At 44.1% G+C, this 21,005-nt stretch overlaps 1 protein-coding gene across 1 annotated transcript in view; it reads left to right on the top strand.

Moving 5' to 3' along the window:
- Positions 1–16,716, top strand: part of GRXCR1 (glutaredoxin and cysteine rich domain containing 1) — a 42,621-nt gene extending 25,905 nt beyond the window's left edge. The window contains exons 2-4 of the mRNA XM_066632835.1: positions 3,631–3,870; positions 13,679–13,744; positions 16,537–16,716. Of these exons, the coding sequence (XP_066488932.1) occupies positions 3,631–3,870; positions 13,679–13,744; positions 16,537–16,716 (486 nt within the window). The remainder of the gene's footprint in view (positions 1–3,630; positions 3,871–13,678; positions 13,745–16,536) is intronic.
- Positions 16,717–21,005: the final 4,289 nt, after the last annotated feature.

The raw sequence follows: 21,005 nt of genomic DNA, 5'->3' as shown, positions 1-21,005 counted from the left end.
CACTGAGTGCTGACCAAGAAATGCAGTAGATAAGGCTGTATAAGCAGCTTGCCTTCAGCATTATTTTGCAGGCCATTTAGTATCCACCGAAATCAATAGACTCAGGCTGCCGGCTTCCACTAGAACACACCACACAATCCATCACTGACAGCCTGGACTTATGATACAACCACATTTGTTCCAGCTTGTCGGTCTGGGATACACACCAGCAGGATTTACATAAGGCATCCCTAAAATGACAATGCTGATTCAATGAAGTAAGAAAACAGATTGAAAAGATCAGATTGGTACCCAGGAACAACCTTCTACAGTGCAAACCCAGAAAAGAAAGTGACAGAACTCTCCTGGTTGTCCCCTATATTTTCCAACCAAAATGACTGCAACATATGTAGACCTTCTTCTACAGTTTTAAGGATAAAATGATGAAAATGACCATTCCTGGACAATGTCTAAAGAGCATCTCTCTATCCACTTTATCCTTCCCATGCATAATTTTGTATGTCTCAATCATGCCCCCCTCAGGTGCCTCTTTTCTAGGCTGAAGAGGCCCAAACGTTGTAGGCTTGCCTCATAAGCAATGTGCCCCAGCCCAGTAAACATCTTAGGCTGCAATCCTAACCACACTTTCCTGAGAGTAAGCCCCATTGAACAAAATAGGACTTACTTCTGAGTAGACCTGGTTAGGATTGCGCCCTTAGTCGCTCTCTTTTGAACCTTTTCCATTTCCACTATGTCCTTTTTGAGATGTGGTGACCAGAACTGGACCCAACACTCCAGGTGCGGCCTTACCACTGATTTGTACAATGGCATTATAATATTAGCCGTTTTGTTATCAAAACAAAGACTTAAGTTCTCAAAAACTTAGCAGGTAAGTGTGCATAGAACTGCACTCTGAATCTCTGCAAGATATGCACCTTCATTCTCTAAAACTTTGCTTTTCAATTCAGTGTGTACCCATTCATGGTGGAAGGGAGGCTGCACTTGCTTAGTGGTACGTGAAAGACACTTCCAGTGCGCTCAGATGTATGCTGTTCCTTCTGAGTGTGTGGTAAGACAGTCACACACACTTTATAATATCAAATTGAGCACCCTATCATATTCTATCTTTCAGGGACAGAGACTAAAGGTCACCCCTGTTGCAAGGCTGTAGGCTATTGCTCTGAAAGCAACCATTTTAGGACATAGCCTGACATCCTTGCTTGTGGCAATTTCTACTTTTGTGTGATAGTATATATTTCAACCTGCAAGTAAAATAGTATACAAAATTCATCACGGCAGAGCTAAGCCTACTGGCTGTATTGGCACAAGGGGCATCTGGCAGCAGAATTGGTCATACCATTCTGCACTTGACCATCACATGTTATTAATGTGAATGGGAGAGACAGTGTGATTCGGCAACCCCCACTGTCTGTTCCCCTTAAGCACTGAAATCTAAATCAGAGTGTGGCTGGGGTTATGCTGTTTGGAGAATCAGTTGTTTCATAGCAGCTGCATCATGACACGTAGAACCCTTCTGCAATGAAGCAGCTGCTTTCCAAAGCAGCTTCACTTGCTTCCACAACAGGTAGCTTCTCTGCCACTTTCACAACTGTTTGGTTGGTGAACATAGGGGTGACACTGAACTTTGCACCCGGAGCTGATGCAAGAAAGAGTGAGAGTTTATATATATATATATGTTGTCTTTGTGGCATGGGCACCACTTCTGCATAGACATGTTCCGTGAATATTTGGACTGATGCGCCTCAACTCCAAGACAAGACACAGCTGTGAGCCCTTGTTGATGAGGGCTTTGGGCAACAGCCAAGTAGCCAAAGAGTAGGGAGGAGAAGAAGGGGTAAAGGCTCCATAGGGGTTTCTTCTACTTTCTCCAGTTCTGGGATTTAGCCCACAGCTTCAGATTATTATTATTATTATTATTATTATTATTATTATTATTATTAACAGTATTTATATACCGCTTTTCAACTAAAAGTTCACAGAGTGGTTTACAGAGAAAAATCAAATAACTAAATGGCTCCTGTCCCAAAAGGGCTCACAATCTAAAAAGATGCAAATGAATACCAGCAGACAGCCACTAGAACAGACAGTGCTGGGGTGAGGTGGGCCAGTTACTCTTCCCCTGCTAAAAAAAGGAGCACCCACTTGAAAAAGTGCCCCTTAGCACTCCTTCTTGGCCCCCCAAAAGGTGATCTCACTATCATGCATAGTGCAAAAGTTCTGTCTCAAGTACTCGTGGAACATAAGAACATAAGAGCCTTGCTGAATCAGTTCAAAGGCCCATCTAGTCCATCTTCCTGTATATTACAGTGGTCTGCTAGGTGCCTCAGGGAGCACACAAAATACTTGCATCCTGTTTCCACTCCCTTGCACCTGGCATTCTGTGGTAGCCTATTTCTAAAACCAGGAGGTTGCACACACCCATCTGGTTTGTAATCTGTGATGGCCTTTTCTCCGGAAATCTGTCCAGCCCCCTTTAAAAGGCATCTAGATCAGATACCATCATCATGTCCTGTAGCAAAGAGCTCCACAGATTAATTGCATGCTGGGTAAGGAAATTTCTTCAACAATGCCTCATCATGCCTAAGTTCTGGACTATGGGCTGAAGGTGTGCTGATCCCTTCTGCTGAATCCACAGAGCTGCTAGAGTCATATGAGTATCATTGTTCACCTGTATTTTGGTTACCAGTAACTCTGCTTGAACACCAGACTAAAAGCTGGAATCCAGGTGGGGCTTCCTGAAAGGGAACCAATCTGGATGTTCAGGACAGTAGGAGAAAATATGGATTTTTAAAAAGAAAGTAGAATTAATTCTATGATTATTTAGAAGTGGCAGTGATGAGAAGCAATGCTTGTAGGGGGAGGAGGGTTGAATGCATCGCCCAGCTGCTGCCACTGTGTAGTAACGAAGGAGGAAAGAGGCTTGCCCTTCCTGGAAAGCTTTTCTTGAGGGCAGCAAAACCACAGGTTGGCTGGAGGCTGTATGGTTAAGGATGCAATCAAGTCAGGGGAGATAGAGTGGAGCTCTGGGACTTCTACAGTAGGAGCAGTTATGTAATCTGGTGCTGCTTTTGAAACTTTTTTCTCCAAAGGACTTTAGTTGGCTCAGCAGGAGGCAAACTGAGAAATTTGCTTGGGGCATGTTTACATCTCAGTCATCATCTCTCCCATGGGCTACTAGAGGAACAGGATGTAGTTCTTGTTAAGTAAGGCAAATGTATCTGTGATTTTGTCGGTGGAACACAATGTAACTCTGTTTTGAATAAACCTGCATTTGTTAGCACACTAGGGCCTAATCCTATTCAACTTTCCAGCACTGATGCAAGCTAAGTGCAGCCCCAAGGTAAGGAAACAAATGTTCCCATATCTTGAGGAGGCCTCCAAGACTGCCTCCCCACTACAGGATGCAGTGCACATCCCATTGGGACAGCACTGGTACTAGAAAATTGGATAGGATTGGGCCCCTAATCTACCTATTCTGTTTATCTGGGACTTTTAAAAAAATCCATCTTTGAATTTTTCGCACAATTATCTGAAACTATTAAAGAAAGACAGTACAGTCATGACATTTAAACTAAAAATATTTTAATGATAGTGTTAAAGAATAATGATGTGTTTTTTTTTTCTCTGCAGGTATCATCAGTTCTGGAATATGGCCGCATAGTAATTTACACAACTGGCCTTAGGGTGGTGAGAACAACTTTTGAAAGATGTGAGTTGGTTCGAAAGATCTTCCAAAACCACAGAGTGAAATTTCAGGAGAAGAACATTGCACTGAACAGTGACTATGGAAAAGAACTAGATGAGAGGTGCAGAAAAGTGGGTGAAACCCCATCGCTTCCAGTGGTGTTTATTGAAGGCCAGTATCTAGGGGTAAGTACAGTAAGTGTGTCAGCCAGACCCTGACAATGCATGTTCTAACCTTATAAGCATGACAGAGAGGAGAATACCAGAATTTCATCAGACATCCAAACCATCATATCCTGAGAGCTAGAAATAGCTGAAATCGTTTTTACCTTTCTCAAAACTTGGGACATGAAATATACCAGCTAAACCTGGCCTGCACTTCAGCATGGAAAAAACCAAATCATAGATAAGACAGGGTGGTGTACTGTAGAAATTCTCCTTCTGTACACATAAAGTAGCCTCAAATTAGGGAAAGGGTATTTGCAATCTTAGAACCCTAGTTGGAAGGGGACTTCAACGCCATTTAGTGGTAGCCGGAGAATGAGCCTGAAGTTGGGTCCGGTCACATAAATTCCCTATTCAGAGCTCTAAAAGATTTTCCAGAAAAAGAGGCCTGAACACCAACTTCTGAGCTTGGCAGAACAACCAAATTTGTCGGTCCCATTGGATTAACTGGGAATTATATATTTCTTGTTCCAGCACCTGTTCCAGGCAGCAAACAGAATTCCAGAAAAAAGGGTCCTGAATGTCAACTTCTGAGCTAGGCAGGCCAACCACATTCACAAGATCTATGACACTAGATGACAGTCAGATAGCATGCCACAAAACAGCAACCCTTTCCACATTCTGAACATAACCTAAGAACCATGCTGGATCAGGCCAAGGGCTCATCTAATCCAGCTTCCTGTATTGTATAGTGGCCCACCAGCTGCTTCAGGGAGCACACAAGACAACAAAGGACCTGCATTCTGGTGCCACTTCCTTGCACCTGACATTCTGAGGTAGGCTTCCTCTTAAACTTGGAGGTTGCATACAATTAACCTATGATGTAACCTGACTGGTAACCTTTGATGAACTCTTCCTCCATAAATCTATCCAATCCCCTTTTAAAGGCATCTATGTCAGATGCCTTCACTACCTCCTGTGGCAGGAAGTTCCACAGATTAATAATACGCTGGGTAAAGAAATAATTTCTTTTGTCTGTTCTGACTCTCCCATACTCAATTTTAGTGGATGTCCCCTGGTACCTGGTTGATGCTATAAACATTTTGGGGGGAATTTTTTTAGAGGGGAAAGAGGCCACGAAGTTCCCCAAATTATACTTTCTATTCTGAGCTGTAAACCTCCCCCATTTCCATGTTCTAGTAGCTGTTCTGGGCTATAAATGGCCTTCCAGAAAAAGGAATGCTAACTTTACTGAAGACCTCCCAAAACCATTCAGAGCCCCGAACAGGTCCTGGAATGTCAAAATAAGGGATGTTTCGTGTCTTGATATCTGTCTCCCAACTAGCATCACTGGCTTGTGAATCTGATTGGTCTGCCTAACTCAAAAGTTGAAGTCTTTTGACAAAGTTTGCCACTTTTTCTGCAAAACAGTTCATAAGTTGGAAGAGGTATTGGACCATGGAATTTGGAAAAACTTTGTGACATGCTATATAACTCAGATTAGTCCAACTGAACCTAACATCCCCTGACTCACCTTGCAGGGGAAATTCTGGCCCCTTTCTCCCCCCACAATGGTTATAGCAGGGCTGTCAAACATAAGACCCACAGTCTGGATACAGCCCACAGAAGCTCTTTAACGAGCCCACATTACAATTGGGTTTTCCCAACACCATCATCAGCTGCAAAGTCATGCATCAACAGATGCAGTGCTGCTGAAAGGGTGGCGTTGGGACCAGTGGCATAGCTAATGTTAATGTAGCCTGGTGCTGAGCTCAAAATGATACCCTGGAAGTGATGTCACACTCAAGTTTTTAAAAAGTGAAAATCAAGGGAGAACATGCCTCCTCCCCCCAGAAGCTTGCCACCCGCTTTCTCTGCCACTTCCCCCCAGCCAGTGGCATCGCTAAGGCATATATCTGCTACCTGGGCTCAAAGAAGATTTTGTAGTCTCAGAGATCAGTTTTTGTTCCATATGGCAGTTGTGATTTCATTATCTGTTTAACTGGCCATAACTTTTGATAGAATACAGATATTCCAGTGGGGTTTATTGCACTGCATTCCTCATTGAATTACCTTTCCAATTATATATAACATGATGGTATTATTCATACATACCAATTTTTTTTCACAGTTTTGACCACTAGTGTCAAGCCCAGCTTGTTGCCCCCCCCTAAAGCTTGTTGCCCAGTGCAACTACTACCCCCTGCACTCCCTTAGCTACACCACTGGTTGGGACTGCCCAACTGTCATGTGGGGCACCCTTTCAGTGGCATTTCTGCAGAAGCGCTGGGAGGGAGAGAAAAAAGGAGGCCTTAGAAGGCAAGGAGTGGTACAGGGGAAAGGGCAGACCAAGACGAGTGAGAAAGGGAGAAGAGAGACACTGCTGAGGCACTGAGAGAGCCCAATTATCACACACACAATGACGAGTTATCAAATGCTAGTTCCAGCCTGTTCTGGATGGATTCTGGCTGAAAAGGGGTTAATAAAATCATAGCATTGGAATAGGTTCAGTTCTAAACTGCTGCTTCCTTATGTCTCCGACAAACTGCACTTTTTCATTTCATTTTATTTATTTTTTGCATCTGTTTTTAAGGGGTGCATTCTGTTGCAGCTGGGTACACTGTCCCTCCAAATGCTCTATAAATTTTGTGTAAGCGTAGACAGATCCCTGTGAATCTAAGTGTATCCCTGTGAATCCCTGTGAATCTAAGTGTAAGCCCACATAGTGGGACTCCATTCTGAGTAAAGTGCATAGGATTGGACTTCACATGAGCTTCAAGGAGAATGAATGCAGGATGTACCTGTTTGTGTGACTGGTTTTACTTGTGCGTTTCACCATGCTGTCAACTGTACCTTAAGTGAGACTTCTGAGATGGGTGTTTAATTGCAATGACTAAACACTTAAATGTGAGATGAAACACTGCTGAACCTTCACAGATCATGTTTGACTACCTGCCTAAGGACTTATTTTAGGAGGATGAGCCCACATTGTTGTTTTATTTTGAATATTTTTTAACCTTGAATTATGCAGCCCAACTGTTTCCTTTTACTAGGTAGTTATTAGGCTTAAAATTATGAACTATTTAGCGTAGTAATCCTGGGAGACCTAATTTTAACCAACGAATAAGTTTTTTTTAAAAGATCAATCGAATGCAGTGTTTCTCAAACTGTGGGTTGGGACCCACTAAGTGAGTCACACTCACAAGTGAGCCAATATCAAGTGGGTCCCCATTCATTTCAATATTTTAGCTTTAATATATTAGACTTGATGCTACCAGAGCATGTGACTGCATTTGGGAAAATGTTACAGATCTCTACTTTGAACAGGCTACTATGTATATGCTTCTAACAATGATAGTCAATGTGGCTTACTCCTAGGTAAGTGTGGGTAGGAGTGTTAAAACTCTTCCTGCTTGATGATGTCACTTCTGGACATGACATTGCTTCCCGTGGGTCCTGACAGATTCTCATTCTAAAAAGTAGGTCCTGGTGCTAAAATCTTGAGAAAGACTGATCAAATGTATTATTTGCACCATTGAATAGTATAAAAATTGATCCCATGTTTCAAGTTGGGGGTTACAGGTTAGTTCCGCTTTGCATGGGTTCTGAATACTCTCTGCCATGGATTCACTGGTTTTTGGTTTTTGCATGGTCTTTGGGGTTTCCAATCTCTGATTCTCCTTTGGACTAACTCTTGCCCCCCCCCCCGTGTGTGTGTGTGTGTGTGTGTGTGTGTGTGTGAGAGAGAGATCTCCTGCCTTGTAGGTGGGCCTTTCTCATTCCATTTATGTTCTGCTTGTATATTTGTGAGTAGAATAAATATTACAAAGGTGGCACACATCTCCAATGAGCTGTCAGCCATAAGAAACTAGACCCAGTAGTGCTTCTCTGGAGCTTCTCATCACATGAGAAAGCAGACTGTGAAAATCAATGCTTCACCCACCCAAGTGTAGTGGAAAATATTGACACCCTTTTAATTCAGTCTGTGCAGTTGCCCACTTATAGCCCACTTTTCTTTAAGAACAAGAGAGCCAAGGGTACAAAGTGATCACAGAATTAATACAAATCAAGCAAAACCCAAAATATAAAGGCAGTAAAGCCATGCCAACTGGTCAGCAGAAAATAAGGTATCAAAAGACAATTAAAGCAATTAGTTGAATAAGAGGTATAAATTAATGTAGTCCAGTGAATAAGCTGAAAAGAATGCAGTTGTAAGAAAGTCTCTTTTATTGGTGGTGATTCATAAAGACCAAGAATACTTTTCGTGTTACAGATAGGAAGGCTTAATTCAGGAAGTGCAACAGCCCAAACCTACTTGCCACTGTCCCAAAACTTGTAGCATTACCAATGGAGTGTGCACTGCATGCTATGGACCAGCAGAGGATCAGTCAGCCCAGGAGAGTTAAGTAAAGAATATTTTTACTTACTTCCCCATAAGCCTTCTAGTCACCAGTCTCCTCAGACCAATGCTGGTTATTTAGCTGGTGTAAGTCTGAGACTTGGGACAGGTCCAGGCTGGGAAAGCGGGATCAGATCTGAAGGGGGGGGGTCAAATCTGGCATGCATGAGATCCACCTGCTGAGATCCACCCCCTCCTGCCCCAAACCATGTCTCGATCTGCCCCTGAAGCACCCCTGTTGCCAACCTACCTGCTGCAGTAGGGGTTCTGCTGCCCACCCCTGCTGGAGTGGGGCTTACTGGCTTCTATGCCGTCAGTAGTGGGCTGCAGAATGATGGAATGGCAGCAGTGCCAGCAACCTCAAACTGGCAGATTGTGAGATCCACCGAGCCGCCATAGGATTGGGCTGCAGATCAGGCATTCTTGTTTAATGATTCCTGTGCAATGCTTAAAAGTGGAACTTGTGCATTTTCCCAAGGGGGAGATGCAGGTGCTGTCTCTGCACCATGGAGCACTTGTGTGAATGCTCACATGCCCCTGCTGCGCTTGCAGCATGCTGCCTGATGTCAGCGTGTTAGAAAAAAGTGCCGCTAAAAATAAAGTCTGAACTTCCTGTGAGCATTAATATCATGCATGAAATATGTTCATTTTCTCTGTTTTGTTGAAAGCCTGCTGTGCTGAACGCAGCCTTGTAATTCCCATCCCTTTGATTTACTAGGTGAAAAGTGCCACAGCTGTTTTATTAGGATGCCATTTTATTAGGATAGAAGTCTGAGCTCCTGCTTATTGGTAGGAACTGAGATTGCAACCCTCTGCACACTTTCCTGGGAGTATGACCTACTGGACACAATGGGACTTACTTCTGAGTAGACATGCATAGGCTCATGCCCTCAGTGAGAGAGATCTCAGAAAGCATCAGGGGATATAGGGGTCTACTACACTGGTTCCCAACCTGTGGTCTGGGACCACAGGTGGTCTGTAAGACTCTGAGAAGTGATCTGCGAGATCTCAGAAAAAAATATCACTTTAGTTGCATGGGGAGATACTGGAAGTGATCAATCTCCCAGGGACCACCAAAGAAGGTGGAGAATGGACTGCCCACAGCCACAACCATTGAAGTGTCAGCTGTGGCTATGGGCAGACCATTCTCCACCCTCTCTGATAGTCCATGGGGGAGCTCTTAGGAGACGGACCACCAGAGAGGGCGGAGACCACAGACTGTCCACAGCCACAAGTGGTCCATGACACTTCCAATTTTTGCCTCAGTGGTCCATGGGCTTCTAAAGATTGGGAACCACTGGTCTACCAGTAGATTGCTGGATGATTTTCAGAAGGTTAGCAACGGCTTCTGACCCTCAGTGAATTCACAATATCGCAACAAATAAAAAGATGTCCTCCCCCACTCTCCCATTGGACTGTTAGAATCCCTGATTTGAAGTAACTTGGATTACAAATTATTTCACACTTGTGTGTATAAAATATGACTGATGGGTTACAGTAAATGGATCCACACACCAAGTCACTATTTCTTTACTTGGCTCCAATTGGTGGACCTCAGGATACTAGGAAAAAACAAAATATGTCCTGCTAGCCTTATCTGTCCACTCCTCTAATTCTTTAAAGTGTTTTAGTCTGGATAATGGAATGTTAGAATAAACCAAGCAATTCCACTTTCAGAAACAGAAAATATTAAAGATGACATATTCTTCCAAAGAATAGCTTTGTTTGGTGAATTATTCCACCCTTTATTTTATATCTCAGAGGCACCTATATTGAGATTTTGTTAATATGAACATGTACTTGATATTCATCAATTGATTAATCCATCACAAGGCAGAAATTAACAAGCTAAAGTGCATTAAGTGTTTGACATACCCATTTGGTTACATCCAAATAAAGATGCTTAGGGTCATGGCATTAGCCTTCATATAATTTGGTTCTATTTAGTCCATCTCCATCTGTAACATTTTAGTTCAGGCTGCCTATATCAGAAAATGAATCATGCCCTCTGCTGGGATAATGATGAAGCATTTCTAAGGAAATGATTCCAGCTTCTAGCCTGAAAAGGAACTGGGGCTGCAATGGGGAGTAAGTCCCATTGATCAGTGGGATCTACTTCCAAGCAAATGTGCATATAGGATTGTGCTATATAATATTTGACGTTTTATCATTTTATGATACTGAAAAGCCTTACATAAAAGCAAATGACAAAGGGAATCACAAGCATACGCCCAACCTCCTGGCACAATTCTCACCTGTCCTTTAGGCATGGCAAATTGACCACACATTTACCTATTGTGGCAAAAGGAGCAGAGGTAAATTAAGGGGAAGGAAACAGGACCCAACCATATAAATAACTGTTGGTGAAGGTGTTGGATGTAGTCATTGTTGGAAAAGGGGGTTAAGGGGTTTCTAGCAAGCAGGGTGTTGGTTGAAGCATAAACTCACCTCAAGAGAAAATAAAAACTACAGAGGACGCAATCCTAACCTGCGCTGGAGCAGTCAAGCCAGGCTTGTGCTGCATCCAACGCGGGATTGCAGCGAGCAGCGGCTCAGCCACGGACAAGGGGAAGCTCTTGTAAGGGTAAGGGCTGCACGCCCCTATGGGTCTCCTCCGACCTGTGCCACCTCTGGAGGTGGCGCAACTCCAGTGAGAGTGGAGTGATTTGAACACGCTCTGCTCACCCTGCGGACGGGGGTTGGGATCCGACATAACTGCCGGGTCCCAGTCCCACCCCCGGCTCCCTGCTCGCCTGCCCCCAGGCCCGCCCTCCCCGCCCAGTAACGCCCCCTCCCACCCCCTCCCCACGCCCCCCACGCCTACCTTTGTTGCGTATGTCGGTGCGTTCGCGCCAACACAAGCAGTGGCACAGGAGCCGCGGCAGAGGGGTACATCTGAATGCGCCAACCGTCTAAGGAGGCACAAACGTGCTTTATGGCATGTTTGCGATCCTCTAGGGCCACCAATACCAGCATAAGTGCCAGTTAGGATTGTGCCCAGAGACTTGTATGTTGGGTAATTTATTGATAACGAGACGTTCTGGTAGCAAGAAAATGAAAGAGAAACAGAAAAGAAGTTTTGTATAGGCTGCTGAAAGATATTGTTTTTTTAATGCTGGACAAGTTAGTTATTGCCATCTTGATGAGGTATTTTTGCTCTCTAAAGTAGTTTTTGCTTATTTCAAAACTTTTATCTGATTTTTCAATCTTTCCAATTGTGAATTACCAGTATGCTTATCCTGTATATGTAAGCTTGTCATGAGACAAGGCCATTTTTGTTGCCTGCCATCTGATATTCATTTCCATTTTGCTTGTCTATTTGTTTTTTCTCTATACTATTCCATTTACGTGTACGTGTACGTGTACGTGTACGTGTGTGTGTGTGTGTGTGTGTGTGTGTGTGTGTGTGAGAGAGAGAGAGAGAGAGAGAGAGAGAGAGAGACCCACACACTCACCTGTTGTACTTGAAGACCTGATGCATCTTTGGAACCAGACTGTAGTCCACAAAAAAGTTTATGCTGAAATAGAGTGGCTAGTGTTTAAGGTGCCATGAGACTCTGTGTTGTATGGTCAGCTAGCACCTGTGTGCTTAATAGATTGCAGTTGGAAGCTTGTATGGTTGAGGGATGAGCAGGTGAATTTGGTGCAATCAGTGGGCAGAAAAGGTGAAAAAGGTGGTCTCATTTAGCCACAGCAGATCCTTAAATTGCACAAAACATTGCGGAGAAACTTATGCATATGGAAAGTATACATCACCAGTAGTTTTGTGGTGTTTTTTTTTAACCAAGAAGTGCTCTTCGTGCTGTGGTTTTTATTTCTGGAGATGCGTAGAGTGTATAACCTACCTTTGTAATTACCTTTGTGATGACAATTTTTTAAAAAAATAGCATTTAATTTAAAAAATTTTTTTTGAAGGTGTATCCACAGATGTTCCATTTCGGACCCCCCCCCCAATGGATACCATGAATCCACAAACACCAGAGATGCACTTTAAAAAGGCCTGGCAAATAAAGAAAACACCCTAAAATAGCTTCTCCTACCATGTTACATCACAATCACTGTGTTTTCAGGGCTCCATGCAACCTTCTGAGCTGCCTGCAGCCTCTTTCTGGCTGTGTGGAGGCTCCTCCCTTACCTAATGTCACCCCTGCAACAACCTTGGGCAGAAGGGAGGAGCCTCCACACAACTTTTACAGACATCCCCCCCCCATAACCACGCAGGGAGGCGGTCTTTTCCAGCCCCACTGTGGATATGGGGTTATGGAAACCATGAATGCAGGGGAACCCTATATAAAGAACTCCTCCACCACCTTCGCTTTTCTTTACTAGCAGGGGAAGCATGCATTTCCTTTCTTAACAGAGGAACAGTTTCTTGTGTAAATGAGGACATGCAGGGAGGCAGACTGCACACTAGAGGGAGAAGACTAACTAGAAACCAGACAGTTCCTGCTTCCGTTTAACATTCTGGCTGTGTCCCTCTAGTGTGTAGGCTGCTTGCTTCCTCAGTTATGCAAGAAACTGCTTCTCTGTTAAGAAAGAAAATGCTTGCTTCCACTGCTAGTAAAGAAAAATGAAAGTAATGGGTGTGGGGAGGGGGCGAGTGGCTGTGGAGAACCCCGGATAAGTGAAACCACAGATACTGGATCCTTGGATACAGGGGGGCACCTGTAATTAGATTACTGAGGACATGGGAACAAATTGAGTGAACATTGTCACATGGTGTGCTAAAAGAATTGCCAAAATGGGAAGTGGTTTCAGTTCACAGCCACTGTTGAGATCACTCTTACAATAACATGTACATTAGAGACAAAACACTTCTTCAGTGTATCATCTCTGATTAGCAATTTTATCTCTTCCTTGGCAGTTTCATTTTCTTTACAGTAACTTTTTGTGCTTTAGGAAAGACAAAAAAAAGAACATCTTCATTACTGTCTTGCTTCAGAGTGCAGAAATTCCCCAAGGTCCAATGTACTCAACTTGAATTATTTTTATTATTCACTGCTGAATCTTGATTTCAGCGCCATTACATTTTTCATCTGCTTTTCTCCTCCGTATGTGATTATATAAGCAACATGAGTTCAATGCATGGGTAGTTGAAATATTGTGTTTTCCTGCTCATTTACCGACATTCTTCGATGTACTATGAATTTAAGAAATTGCCTCTTTGGTTTTAACAAGCAACTCCCTCCCTTTTTAAAAATAATACAAAATCATGTATTGTGAAAATGAATGAAACTGTCAGTGTTCACATAGTTCAGCATTTATGAGACAAGTGCTCATAGGTTTCCCAGTCAAGGCTTGGGTAACTGCAAGCTATGAGTCTAAAGTTAACTAATCTGCATCCTTTCTCTTTCAGCTAAATATTCAAGACCTGAACTCCCAGCAATGTATATACCTCACCACTAACAGATTTTGTCTGTTTCCTCACAGGGTGCTGAAAAGATTTTGTCAATGAATGAATCTGGAGAACTGCAGGATCTCTTAACCAAAATTGAGGTAATTAAAAAGGAGATAAAAGACTACATGCTAAAATCCCATTACAGCCCAATCCCAACCAACTTTCTAGCACCGATGCAGCCGTAATGCAACCCCAAGGTAAGAAACATAGGTTCCCTTACCTTGAGGAAGTGTTCATGACTACCAATCTCAGAATGAAGTGCACACCGTGTTGGTAGAGGTGCGAGAAAACGGTGATAACAAAATAAAAACACATTCTGCGCTTCTAATTTTTGTAAAAAATAAAATGCCCATGAAATCTGTGAAAAAAATAAAACCATTTGATTGGGATTTTATTTATTATTTAAGGTACATGGGTCAATACTGTGGCTGCATCTGCTGACACTACACCACCTATATCACCTACCCAGTACGCATTTAAAGCGTTTATAATTTATAATTGTAATGTAATGTAATGGTAATGCAATTACAATTGTAATGCAATTGTACATTGCTTGTACATTGCTTGTACAATTGTAATGCTCGTACATTGTAATGCAATGTAATTTATTACAATTACAATGCAATAAATTTTGAATAAAAACACATAGCACCGCTTTCTTCACTTCTAACTTTGGAAAACACCATAATCTGCAACAAAAACAAAAACAAAAAGCCTTTTTCTCCTACCTATTGGCATGGCTGCATTAGCATTGGAAGGTTAGTTAGGATTGGGCTATTCTTTTCTCCTCTCATTTATTTCTGTTGCACGCTCTTTTTTTTCATCCTAAGAAATGTTTGTACCATGGTTCTTATTTCCCAGGCAGCGTGGAAAATCTGGAAATGTTACAAATAGGTGGAGAAGAATCAGGTTCTCTGACCAGATCTACTCCACCTATGAAACGTGCTGGTCTCTCAAAATGTTATATTTTAAGCATCTGCTTTATTGGGATGCGTTTTGATTTGCTAAAATTCAAATTTATGAAATTCCTAAATAGTTGCAAAACTTGTTTTAGTGACTGTGAAATGATTTAGTAAAAAATAATTGATTTTATTTTTGTTTTTTAAAAAATTCAAAAAGTAGATTACCCTAGCACAGGCCCCCGTTAGCCATGGGGCCCAGATGGGAGCATTTGGTCCAATTGGCTTAAACATGGCCCTGCTCCCAGCAGTGGTGGTGAGAGGCAAATCACCCACAACCGAGCCTGCTGGACACTCTGTATGAATATTGTCTGTTGATCCCTGGGTTTACAGGAGCAATGTTGTTTGTCGAATGCAGGGGTGCCCAAACCCTGGCCCTGGGGCCACTTGCAGCCCTTGAGGCCTCTCAATGTGGCCCTCAGGGAGCCCCTAGTCTCCAGTGAGCCTCTGGCCCTACGGAGATTTGTTGGAGCCCACACCGGCCCAACGCAGGCCCAACTGCTCTCAGCCTGAGGGCGACTGTTTGACCTCTTGCGTGAGCTGTGGGATGAGGGCTCCCTCCACTGCTTGTTGTTTCAGGTCTGTGATGCAGTAGCAGCAGCAAAGAAAAGGCCAGCCTTGCTTTCTGCAAGACCTTTTATAGGCCTTGAGCTATTGCAAGACCTTCATTCATTCATATAATTTCATCTTTAATATATTCATTTATGTAAACTTATGTAAATTTATTCAAATTTTAGATGTAAATTCTTTTTTTCCCCCTGACACACTGTCAGAGAGACGATGTGGCCCTCTTGCCAAAAACTTTGGATACCCCTGGTCTAATGACACGAAAACTCTTACGTTGACCCAACCCTATTGGGGCTTTGTGCACTGCCTTATTAGGGCCTTTTGCACTGCTGAAAGTGGCAAGTGCCCAGGTCTGTGCACCAGTGGCCAGAGGACACCTTCCAGTGCTGGTAACTCAGTGTAGGGGGTGGGACGGAGGTGGGTAGGGGGAGAGATGGGGCTGGGAGGGGGAGGAATAGGGCAGAGATGGGGAGGAGGGTGAATCAAAGCTGGAAAGGGGACAGTATCAGTGACAGCAGTGCCAGTTGCAGACCTACCATAGGGTTTGATGGTGCAAAAGCCCCAGATGTGAGGTGCTAGGACCCCGTGGAAGCCTCTCTGAGGCTCCCGAGGGGGGTGGAAACTGTGCTTCCAGTTTTCCGGAAGCACAGTTTAAAGCAGGGAACCTCACAGAGGTTTCTTCGACACAGGTTTCTCCGACGTGAGGCTCTGTGAGCCTCAGGTGAGTAGGGGGGGCGGATTTCTGTGCGGGGAGGCAGTGGTAGCCTGTGGGGGGGGGCGCCATTGCAGGCCTTTGCCCCTGGCATGGGCTTGGGAGGTCCGCTGCTGAGCAGTGCCACCAATATCCTATCAATTTATGCGGATTGCAACTGCATATCTGGCTCAAGTCCAGATAGATCCAGGAGGCTGGTATGGGCTTACCCCATGGCATGGGAACAAATGTTCCCTTATCCTGAGGAGGTCTCCAGGGTCTGAAACTTCCCCATGGGACACAGTGCATGCCCTGTTGGCATGGCTGCATCTCTGCAAGGGGAGTTGCATTGGATTGGGTTGTTTGTTTCTGCTGAAATTCTTGTGACGCTTTTCATCAAAAGGAACCTCCAAAAGAACTTCTGATATCACATTAGTTGAAATGTCAGTCGGTGGCAGTTCTAGTCAAGTGGGAAAGCAAATCTGGGACATTTTGTTCCTAAATTGTAATGAATTTAGACAGCACTTGGACAATACCCCAACAGCCAATAAATAAAAGTCAGTAGGAAAGCCAATGGTTTTGTTGACTCATAGAGCTGGCATTGACATCTGTGGTCTACTTCAAGATCCAGGGCATAATGGAAATGAATGGATAATGGTGTTCTTTCTTGCAGAGAGTTCAACACCCCCACGAATGCCTCTCATGTGGGGGCTTTGGTTTTGTTCCATGCTCAGCGTGCCATGGGAGCAAGATGTCAGTATTTCGGAACTGTTTTACAGACTCATTCAAGGCCCTCAAGTGCACCGCTTGCAATGAGAATGGGTTGCAACGCTGTAAGAGCTGCCTGAGCTAAGACGGGGCTTTGATACACACGACAACCTCATTTTATTATGTCAATGCAGCAGTTTGTTATACTCTTTTATATGAAGAAAAACCATCATGTTTACCTAATTCAATCAATAAAGTTCATTTGTAAAAAAAAAAAAAAAAAAAAAGATTGCAGTGAGTTCTAGCCCCTGGGTATGTCACTAATTCTAATAAAGATACCCTGGGGTAGCATATGGGTCCATCATATGGGTAGCGAAGGTTCCAATGCTGCTAAATGTCACTCAGGGTGGATTATGGACCACGTTTCAAGGTTCTACCTACAAAGATACTGAAGTGGTTTTTTTTTTAAGGTGTTAAATTCTTGTGGGTTCTCAGAAGTCCCCCACTGCTCTGGACCTTGCTGTTGTGATTCAGTGATGCCTCTAAGCTGTGCCAACACCTAGTGGTCTTTGCCCAACCAGCAGCCTATGTAGCACACAAAGGTCCTTCCTCACCTGGGCTGGCACAAGGGGTCAGCCAGGTTGAATGCTGGTAAAATGACCATACACATCAGTGGGCCTACCTGGCCAGGCTAGCCCCTGAATCCTCAGTGCTGGTGACAGTGATAGTAACCAATGCAGGGCATTGTCCCAGAGACCCTGGCAACTTGGCACCAGAAACCCTGGCAACTTGACAATGTCTCCCACCATTGCCAGGAAGTTTGGTCTAGTGCAAGGGTGCCCAAATCCCAGCCCTGGGGCCACATGCGGCCCTTGAGGCTTCCCAATGCAGCCCTCAGGGAGCCCGCAGTCTCCAATGAGCCTCTGGCCCTCCAGAGATTTGTTGGAATCCGCACTGGCCGGACGCAACTGCTCTCTGCATGAGCGCGACTGCTTGACCTCTTGCGTGAGTTGTGGGATGAGGGCTGCCTCCACTGCTTGCTGTTTCATGTCTGTGATGCAGCAGAGGCAGCAAAGAAAAGGCCAGCCTTGCTTTGTGCAAGGCCTTTTCTAGGCCTTGAGCTATTGCCAGACCTTCATTCATTCATATAAGTTCATCTTTAATATATTCATTTATGTAAACACATGCAAATTTATTCAAATTTTAAATGTAAATTAATTCTTTTTTTCCCCGGCCCCTGACACGCTGTCAGAGAGATGATGTGGCCCTCCAGCCAAAAACTTTGGACACCCCTGGTCTAGTGCATCAGAGAGACCTGGTCAGTCATTCCCATTACCATCACATTCAGATGCAATATGGCAGGTGTCCAGTATGTCTACAAAAACACTGAGCTCAGTTTTGAGCATGTGGGCTTACCTGTCCTGCTTTTGCCCCATCTGTTAACACATTATGATTTTCACCTACTTCTCCAAACATAAGATACTAGCTCACTGCCTTTTCCTGCACAGATTTTCAGTCTAAAAAATTTGTGACATTGCCCATTAATAATACATTTCATGGTCTGCCAGCTGGGAAGAAAAATCAATTCCAACTTTATTCCAAGGAATTGTTTGTTGGTTCTTTTAATACTGTGCTTCCCCCCCCCCTTTTGAGTGTGTGTGTGTGTGTGTGGAGAGAGAGAGAGAGAGATCAATTAAAAAATTGAAAAGAAACAGAGCCAGGGCTGGCCTTAGGGCAAATTGGTCACATTGGGTCCCATGCCTGGAGGGGCACTGAACTGGGGTGGCAAGCAGAGAATTGCTGCTGGATGGCCCTACCTCCCACCTGACCCTGGATTCTATTGACTTGAAATTGCCCCCTGGAAGCAACTGGTGATGACATCACTGCCATGTGCCTCATTGCTGCTGCTCACCCTGGTGAGTAGGGGATCTCCATGGCGTGTCCCCTCAAAATATTTTGCATTGGGCCCTACAGCTCCTAAGGCCAGCCCTGATCAGAGCATAACATCTCCCCAAAATCCTTCTGAAAAAGCAAACTTTTGGCAACTCAGTGGAAGACAGCCAGTTATTTCAGCCGGGCAGGCTTCCTTGCCAAGGATATTCTACAACAGGGACAAAAAATGCCTTGCATGTCCTTCTACCAAACTTCAGCCACCAATGAAGGACAAGGAGTAAGGAAGACATTAGATTTGATCGATGTGTGTGGGTAGGTACATTATGGAGGAAAAGTTGGCAGGTCAGATACATCCAGAAACAGGAGATTTTGAGGTACGGGTTTGGTGAAGTCACAGGCCTGCCTATCTTGCAAAATGTGTAAAAACAATTTTATTTCTTTATTTTCCATATTTTTATACTGGCCTTCTTTCCAAGGAGCTCAATGGGGTGTACATAGTTCCGCCCCTCTTTTTGTCCTCACAGCAACCCCGTGAGTAGGTTGGTCTGAGAGATAGTGACTGGCCCAAGGTGACCCAGGAAGCTTTGAGGCTGAAATTGCTAGAAGCTGTCCTGTTATTTTTTGCATGTCCTGTTAATTTGTGCTACCCATCTACCTGAAACAAAAGGAAAACACTGTAGAAACAGGGTCATTTTGGGCAAACTGGCAACCCTAACAGGAGGAGAGTAATCCTGAAGGTAACTAGATCTCATTGCATGCATTCCACATGTTCCACACTTCCTTACCACCTGTTCAGTATTTTTGTTAATTGGTGGCCAAAATATAACTTGTTGCATCATACTCACTCATTGGAGGGTTGTGCTGGCATAAGGCATTCATATTTGCAATTCTGTGCACTCAAAATATGCATCCAGTCCTATGAAGTTTGTAAAATCAATGTACGCCCCCTCCAGGTGGAGAGCTGACACACGTAGCCAAAGAGAATCACAGCCCATTCCTACCCAACAATACCCCCCTCCCTGCTGATGCAACTGAGCCAAAAAGGCTTGTGCTACATTCTGTGGCAGAGGGGGAATCCTGGAGTTCTCCTTTGGGTAGGAGAACATTTGTTCCCTTACCTGGAGGTAAGCCTCTGAGACCCAGACCTGTGCCAGCGAAATCGGTGACGTAAATTTGCATGGACCTAAGTCGGGGGATCAGGTCTGGGAAGTGGGATTTGGATTCTGCCATTGAAACCGCCTTCCCAGACCTGATCATTTGTCCATTTTGCCACCCCATTCCACCCTTTCCGCATCCTGTTCTGCCTTTCCTGCCAGCTTACCTGGGTCAGTGGACCTTCTCTGATCTGTCACTGAGCATGGCGGTCTCCCCGCTGGTGCTCTAGCAGCATGTGGCTTTGCAAACTGCTGGAGATGCTTTTACAACTGGGGTAAGGTAGTCTTCACTGGTGCTAGTAGTTGTAGGAGACCAGGAAGGCTTCCTGCTTTGTTTGATTAATTGAAAGATCTTGCAAGATTTTAATAAACGCAGCGTGGGAAAAAGCAAAAAACACCAGTTTATAATGTGCTCCATCCTTTCTTTCTGCACCGTTGTTGTGGTAGTCAACGTTTTCCATTTAATCCCATAGTCCATAATAAGATTCTTGATGTACAGAATTGGTTTTTTAAAAAAGGATTGATAAAAATACACAGTGCATAAGAAGAGGCTACTTTCTGTATTGCTTTGAGAGATATTCAATCATATTTTTTTCTGATGAGAAATAGTGCCTCTGGAAATTGATTTCCATCAACTCTGATGTGTTTGGCTGCTTTATGGCTTGAAGAGATATATAATAGCAGAGATTCTGTCAGGTCCCATAATAGGCTAAATTAATAACATGTTTTGTGCTACTGTGATGACTGCCACAGCCCACGATGGCTCAGCCTTTGAAACCTTGGAGATCAAACCTTGGAGAATTACAGATGTTTTTACGCCACTGAATGAACAGATCCAAAAAAATGTCTTTGTATAATCTAAGCAGAGTTAAGCTGGCCAACAGTTATGGAGAAGATGGATTTATTACTAGACTACTGAAGAAGCCTGGTTTGCTGTTTACCAGGCTTCTTCAGGACAACCTCCCCTTCCATCAGAGGCATAACTAGGGTGGAGCCTGAGGGGCATGTGCCCCAGGCGCTATGCTCAGGGGAGGTGGGGGTTCTAGTTATGGAGGAGGTGTCTTTGTGCCCCTCATTCCTTCTCCTTCAAAAGGGAACCTCCACAGGAGAAAGAATGGGGGTGAGAAGCCACTGCAGCAAGTGTGAAACCACTGCAGTGTAAAGCCCATGTGACATATTTGCCCCGGGCACTGGGGGGCAGTGGTTATGCCTGTGCCCTGCATGTTCTTCTTCTTCAGCTTTCCTCAATGTTTTGTGCCTGGAGAGCACTGCACTTGCACAGTTTTTGATGGGCCATTCTGGGGAGTGTTTTCCCTTTTCATAAGAAGAGCCCTGCAGGATCAAGTCCAGGGTCTTCTAATCCAGCCCTTTTTTCCCATGTGGCCAA

This window comes from Tiliqua scincoides, chromosome 6, assembly GCF_035046505.1.
Source record: "Tiliqua scincoides isolate rTilSci1 chromosome 6, rTilSci1.hap2, whole genome shotgun sequence".
NCBI lineage: Eukaryota > Metazoa > Chordata > Lepidosauria > Squamata > Scincidae > Tiliqua > Tiliqua scincoides.
The sequence above is the reverse complement of the archived record's forward strand: the minus strand, read 5'-3'. Positions and strand labels throughout refer to the sequence as shown.